Here is a 7,158-nt window from a genome sequence, read left to right on the forward strand (position 1 = left end):
ATATCTGGCTTAGGGTATGCCCACAAGTCTGTAGTCATGTGACAGAACACTTACCGAGTCACGCCACCAACTGTTTCCCAGTTCCTTGGGTTCTCCTATGTAAGAAGTTCCCATTAGGACCATCAATAGGGTCATTACTGGGTTCTGAATAATCCACATAAGATGGGTGGGAGGAGAGAGGGCACTGTGGGTTTTTAGTTCATCCTAAATGAGCATTGTAACTCGCAATCATAGTAATCTTTTAATAAGGATCTGCCCCAACCGTTCTTGTACATCGGGATTGCAGCTCCCGGGAGTCCTGGGAATCCAAATGGCTTGAAAGTTTTATTGGAAATGTTCAGAAACTGTATACAAGAAATAGAACTTTCTTTATCTGAACTTTACTGCTCTCTTGGACTCTGTTAGAAAGATTTCCACTCACTTCCTCTCCTGGTGACACCCATACAAGAAATGGTGGGTGGGTTACGCAGACAAGAAGGCATGGAGAGCTTTAAAAACATGATCAACCTTCTTAATATTATGCGTTTTGTCTTTGTTGCTATCCCAGGGAAAGCGGGGGGTAATTTCCTCAATGAGTGCAAAGATGCCCCCCAAAAAAATGGTTGACTTTCAAGCTGAACCCTAGGCAGTTATGTACGGATCACTATATACCTGGATTCATGTATATATTCAAAGAAAAATGAAATACAATTGTTAGATGAACCCTAATGTTAGCTCCCTGTAAGCTTTTTTTTTTTTTACACTAGTAGTGCGTAGTTTTCATTTGTAGTCTTGTTGCCTATAAGTTTAAATTGCATAGTCTGCATAAAATTGGTCTTTAACACTTCCATTTGTGTTCTGTGTCTTCTTTAGATTTTTTTCTTCTGTTGTTTATGAGCAATGGGTCATTAATATGCTATGACTATTACGTCAATGTAATAAATTTATCATTTCTGCTGTTGGGTAGATTACGTATACGGTAACCACTGTGCAGCTCTCTCTATATCCAGGATGAACCACTCCTAATTTATAGAGATCTGACAATCATGATGCTGCCACCACCATGCTTCACGGTGGTAAAGGTGTTATCAGAGTTGTAGGAAGTGTTGGGTTTGTGTTACACACATGGCGTTTTCCAAGTTCAGTCGTAGTTTTCTCTGACCAGAGAAATTTCTTCCATGTGCTTGTGGAGACTACCCCATGCTGTTTTTTTCATACCTTTGGCTTATATGACAGCATATCAAAATTATTCCTAAAACCAATAGTTTTCACAAATTACAGAAATGGTGGTTTAGACCACTATATAGTCCTAGACAGAGATGTATGGTAATGGAGGGTTAATCAGGACACGGGGTATCCAACCAGTTCAAACGTCCTTAAAGATAACTTTGCAGCTTTCTTAGTTAACCCGACACGTTTCCCCAGAGAGCATTGGCTTCCCCAGGGGTATTACAGGGCTTGCATACCATAGATGTACCAGAGATCATATAGGTAAGTTAGGACTCCATGTCTAGAAGACACAAGAAGCTACCTGGTGTGTTAAAAATTCTTCTATAGATTGTAGCAGTGGATGCTATTTTTTCTTGTAGCAAACAACAGCTAGTCCTACTTTGATATGTAATCTTGTAACAGCCATATACAAGTAAAATAAGACATTCATTAAAACCCTTCTGGCTACATTCCATTCTTATACTTGGTGTATGTACCTTTGGGATTGACATTTACTACTAGCATTCTCTAGGTACAGGACTTTCTTACAATCCCCTTGTCCCACTTACACTACTATTATGTCACTGGATCTACAATTAGGTGCAAAGATTGTTTTTTCAAGTTTCAGGTTTAACACAGAATCTAAAAATAGTGATACCTCCCTTTAAAGTGTTAAAGAAAATCTTATGCCAACCCCTAGCAGTATGCATACATACCGAAAATTGGAAAGCTATCTTCGGTAATATCATCTGGATGTCTCTACGTCTCCTGAAGAAGCCAAAAGGCGATATACATGTTGAATATATGACCCAGAGTGGAGATTCTTCATATATGCAGGACAAGATGGTGCACGGATATACATGAAGATATCTCGGACAATGTTGTGTTTGTAAAATACCTAAATATGCAGGCTGACTCTATTACAATCTATGGAACCGGAGGAATATTCTGGGAATTTGTTTCCCACACATGATCTTTTTTGGTGACCTTTGGATGGACCCTTGCTTTGGGACGAGATGCAACAAGCTTGATGCCAAAAAAATGGATGAGGGACCCTGCGATTTCTTTTAAATCTTTAGTATTCGTAATTTGCTTATTGAGGCAGAAGGCCAATTCTAGGGAAGCCCCAGGTTTAAGCCTTTGATGGCTTTTTCAGAGAAATAACATGCCATGAAAAGTGAAACAAAGGGAAGATTTTTGATGTGACAACAGTGTTGGCAAATAAAGGCTGCAACTCTTATACTTTCCACTAGGTGGTGAACTCTCCCTTTTTGAAAGCAATGCAGACAGGAAAAGGCTGGCTATAGAACCAGGAAGTGATGTAATGAAGGACAGGAAGTGATGTCAAGTGCAGACAGGAAAAGATGTCAAGTACAAAAAGGAAGTAATATCAAGTACAGACAGGAAGTTCCCAGAAAAATTATTGGACCTAGTAGCAGAGGAGGTAATAAGATATCATTGTATATTTGCAGCCAATACCCTCCCTTCCTTTTTGTTGTTTCCACTCTTTACCTGATAAAGCTTTGGTTAAGGAAGTGTACACAGGCTTAAAACATGTGATTGTAATATATAACTGAAGATTAAAACTAAAAATATGTTTAGAGTATGAATAGAATATGCAATGAGATTACAGCTATCTTTAGGAGATACAGTCTATAACTTATAACATAAAACAGAGAAAATGTATAATTGAACTGGCTCATAAGATCTCTCAGTGTACACCATATTAAAAGTCTTCTCTATTCCTCAGTATGGCTTCTGACTGTAAAACATAGATGAATGTGCTTTTATTATTGACACAAATGTTCTACCCTACAGATGGACACCATCTTCTGGACTCCTCAGAGGGACTTTTAACATTTTCTCCGGATTGTAAATTGGAAGATAACAGCACCTCACAATTTTCTCCATCAATGCATCTCTGTAATTTTGATGAATCCCCTGAAAGATCGCACATTGTCAACACAAATATCCATATGGGATGTGACAGTGCAGATAAACCATTTGATCCATCTAACCTCGAGGAATCTTTTTCTGATAACTCAGATGCCGGTACACAAGGAGACAACTATTCATTTTCCTGTTCTGAATGTGATAAGTGTTTTATGAAAAAGTCGCATCTTATTTTACATCAGAGGACACATACCCAGGAGGGGTTATTTCTGTTTTCAGAAGCTGAAGAAAATCCCACATCTCATATGTTTACACACCAAGAACATCCGCCCACAGCGTGGCCGTATTCCTGCTCGGAGTGCGGGAAATCTCTGAAAACGAAATGTGATCTTCGTGTACATCAGAGAATCCACACAGGTGAGGAAATCTTCTCATGCACAGAGTGCGAGAAATCCTTTACAGCAAAGTCACAGCTGAAAAAACACCAGAAATATCACACCAGGGAAAAGCCCTTCTCCTGTCCCCAGTGCAAAAAATCCTTTATGGAAAAATCACAGTTTGTTGCGCACCAGAGATCACACAGCGGAGAAAAACCTTTCTCCTGTAATGAGTGTGGGAAATCATTCGCCACCAAATCTCATCTTGTTAAGCACCAAAAAGTTCACACTGGTCTAAAACCCTTTCCATGTTCAGAGTGCACATTGTCATTCACAACAATATCGGATCTAGTCAAACACCAGAGAGTCCACACCGGAGAAAAGCCCTTTTCATGTTCACAGTGCGGAAAATGTTTTTCACAAAAGGGAAACCTCATCACGCATATAAAACGTCACACTGGTGAAATGCCCTTTTCTTGCTCAGAGTGCGGGAAATGTTTTACTTCAAATGGACGCTTACTTACTCATCAGAGAAGCCACACAGGCGAGAAGCCTTTCTCATGCCCAGAGTGTGGCAGAAGGTTCACCCAGGAAGTAAACCTTCTTAGACATCAGAGAAGTCACAAAGGTGAGCGTCCCTTTTCCTGTTCGGAGTGTGGGAAATGTTTTACTGAGAAAGGATATCTGATTGTACACCAGAGAAATCACACAGGCGAGCGTCCTTTTGCCTGCTCCGAATGCGGAAAGTGCTTCACACGGAAGGGATATCTTCTTACGCACCAGAGAAGCCACACGAGTGAGCGCCCTTTTTCCTGTTCCTTGTGTGCAAAAAGCTTCACTCAGAAAGTACACCTACTCACACACCAGAGGACGCACACGGGAGAGCGCCCTTTTTCCTGTCCGGAGTGCGGGAAAAGTTTTGCAGAGAAAAGATATCTTCTTGTACATCAAAGGAGGCATGCGGTCCAGCGTCCTTTTTCATGCTTAGAGTGTGGAAAGTGTTTCATGAGGATAAAATATCTTCTTGCACACCAGCAAAGCCACCTGGACAAGCCTTTTCTTTCATTATCAGACACAAACATAGGCTGACTTCATTGTTCTGTCCCTTACATATGCAGTAATCTCCCCAGCCACTTTAGCGGGGTGCACCACCTGGCACTTTTCAGTAACCACCCGGCTGTTACTGAAGATCTGGGTCACGATACAGAAGCTGACACCCTCCTCCTCCCACACTGGTTAAAACAATTCTGGGTTGAACACCGCATATGTGATGCTTGGAATGAGTTCTAGGAAACCTGTGCCTACTTGTAACATGCAATCTTTAGGCAAAGCCATTGGAGGCCCACCAGATCCAACCAATACCTTCACTTCTTCTCGAAAATCTTCTAAATTTCACACTCCGATAAGGCCAGATTTTTCTGACCATTAAATGTACGGCTTCATTGTCCTTTGAAGAAAGCTTCAGTATTTCCGTGTACTCTGCAGGGCTGGAGGCGACTTCCCATTCACCGGATAAATCTTCATTGGCCCGCTCACCAGACCACAGAAACATTCTGCTACCCTTGGGAAAGGTCCAGCAAAGTTGTATTATCTCTCCATTTCTGTTACAAGATGTGTTTGCTGGAGTACTTGTTACATCTCAATAAAACAATCCCCCGATTATATGTATTCACCTTCTTTCATTCTCTGTTTACATTGAGGGAAAAAGTTCACCAATTACTTCATTCAAAATAAATATTTTCTTGTCCGGTAGATCCTGTAGACCTGAGCGGACCCGATCTTGTGTGATACGCCCAGTATCCCCCAGTGAAATTTCCCCAATGGGTTTCTGGGTCTGCGCACTTGCTGCAGTCTGTACCAGTTACCTCAATCTCTTCTGTATGGATTTTCGATTGGGCAGCTGTGGATGGCAGGAAACATTCATTCCTAAGCACGTTCCTTGCAAATAAATAGGTAATAATATTCAGTGTTGAAGCCAGAAATTTTTTTGAAGCCGGGTGGGAAGCAGTCCCTGTATTGTGAACCAACTCAAAAGTTCCGGGTGGTGCGCCAATCTAAAAAGGCCTGGAGAGAACCCTTCTGTTTTCCGTATCCCTGGTCGTTACACTACACACATCCCAATTCACTTACTTCATCATCAGTATCCTTGGCTTCTAGGGGTTATACAAAGATGGGTGTCAGCTATTATAGTGGCTTTTAAATGTTTTTTCCGAATTCTAGTAAAGGTGACGAACCAAAACAAAATGTAGCTTCTGCAGCTTTAACAGGTGCAGCCATTACTTTTTGTATGCCTCCTGCACACCATAGACAGCAAGACAAGATCTGCAGGGTTCCAGCATTTGCATGGCTATTCTGCAATTACAGGTCAGCCAGGGAGGTTCTGGGGTTTTCTTCTCCCAGCAGCACTTATGGGCAGATGTGGGTGCACCCCTTTTTGGTTGCAACAAAGACCCATGGTGCTCCAGGTAGATCCTTCATTTTCATTATGTGATGGTTCATGGGTCAGGTAGCTGTTCCTGGCCTTTTCCTAACAAATGCATGTCATCCTCCCAATGCTTGTTTGCAACCCCTCCGTTCATGTCTGTCCTCATCCCCCGTAATCACTGGAATGTAAAGAATCGCCCTGGTTTTTAAATAAATACATTCCCTGGTTTATAAAATGATATGGAAACATCTAACTGTATACCCAGAGCTGCTGGTTTACAGATATAGCTGTAATACAGCCCCTCTCCACCCACTGTAACCTGACTGGTTGTTCTGCCTTAGTCATGTGATCCTGAACACCAATCCAGTGTTGTTCCCAGCCCCTTTTAGCTGGGCGCACCACCCGGTACATTTTAGTAACCACTCGGCTGTTTTACTGGTGGTTACTGAAGAGCTGGCTCACAATACAGGGGCTGCCACACACCTAAAATGTCTTCCCACCTGGCTTTAAAAAATGTTTGGATTCAACACTGCCAATCATAACACTGGGTGTCCCCAGACCGGTTCTGGTGGCTGTCATGTGCACAGGGTCCAGTGATACCAATGGGATCAGGCTCATAACACAGACAACCCTAATAAATATTACAAAACGATTTCCTTCCAAAGGGATAGGCGACACTTTCCTGGTAATAGACTCTCTACCGTTCAGTAACAGTGATAAGTCATTGATAGAAAAGTATTTCTGTTATTTGTACAGCTTCACATTGTCAGTTCCGTAACCATCTACAACGTGATATGTTCTGTACAGATGATATGGTCACATCCATGAGGATGGACAAGGACAATCACAGAACTAACTGGATATTACAGCTCACCCGGAAGATCATCTACCTGCTGACTGGAGAGGCAAGGAGGATTCTGGGAGGTCACATGACACTACTTTTATCTGACCAAAAAGATGAGGAGGGTTGTGGGAGGTCACATGACACCACTCTTATCTGACCAATAGGTGAGGAGGGTTCTCGGAGGTCACATGACACCACTTTGACCAAAAAGGTGAGGAGGATTCTGGGAGGTCACATGACACCACTGTTATCTGCCTAAAAAGGGGAGGAGGGTTCTGGGAGGTCACATGACACCAATCTGATGCAACCCAGAGAGATGAGGAGGGTTCTGGGAGGTCACATGACACCACCACAAGCGTCAGGACATCACTGTCTACTTCTCCATGGAGGAGTGGGAGTATTTAGAAGGACACAAGGACCTCTACAAGGAC

The 7,158-nt window shown here is 42.2% G+C and overlaps 3 protein-coding genes across 5 annotated transcripts in view; 2 read left to right on the forward strand and 1 right to left on the reverse strand.

Annotated features, from left to right (window-relative positions):
* The window catches only part of LOC140338903 (uncharacterized), a 191,931-nt gene that overhangs the window by 134,499 nt on the left and 50,274 nt on the right, over window positions 1-7,158 (forward strand). The window lies entirely within an intron of this gene.
* The window catches only part of LOC140338981 (uncharacterized), a 138,715-nt gene that overhangs the window by 92,516 nt on the left and 39,041 nt on the right, over window positions 1-7,158 (reverse strand). The gene's annotated exons all lie outside the window — the stretch shown is intronic.
* On the forward strand, window positions 3,007-5,126 carry LOC140338998 (uncharacterized; the record flags this gene model as incomplete). Its single annotated transcript, XM_072423463.1, is given in 1 exon segment — window positions 3,007-5,126. A coding segment is annotated over 1 exon segment (1,541 nt), but the record flags the coding sequence as incomplete, so codon positions are not given.

The sequence above is a fragment of the Pyxicephalus adspersus genome, chromosome 10 (assembly GCF_032062135.1).
Source record: "Pyxicephalus adspersus chromosome 10, UCB_Pads_2.0, whole genome shotgun sequence".
Classification (NCBI taxonomy): Eukaryota; Metazoa; Chordata; class Amphibia; order Anura; family Pyxicephalidae; genus Pyxicephalus; species Pyxicephalus adspersus.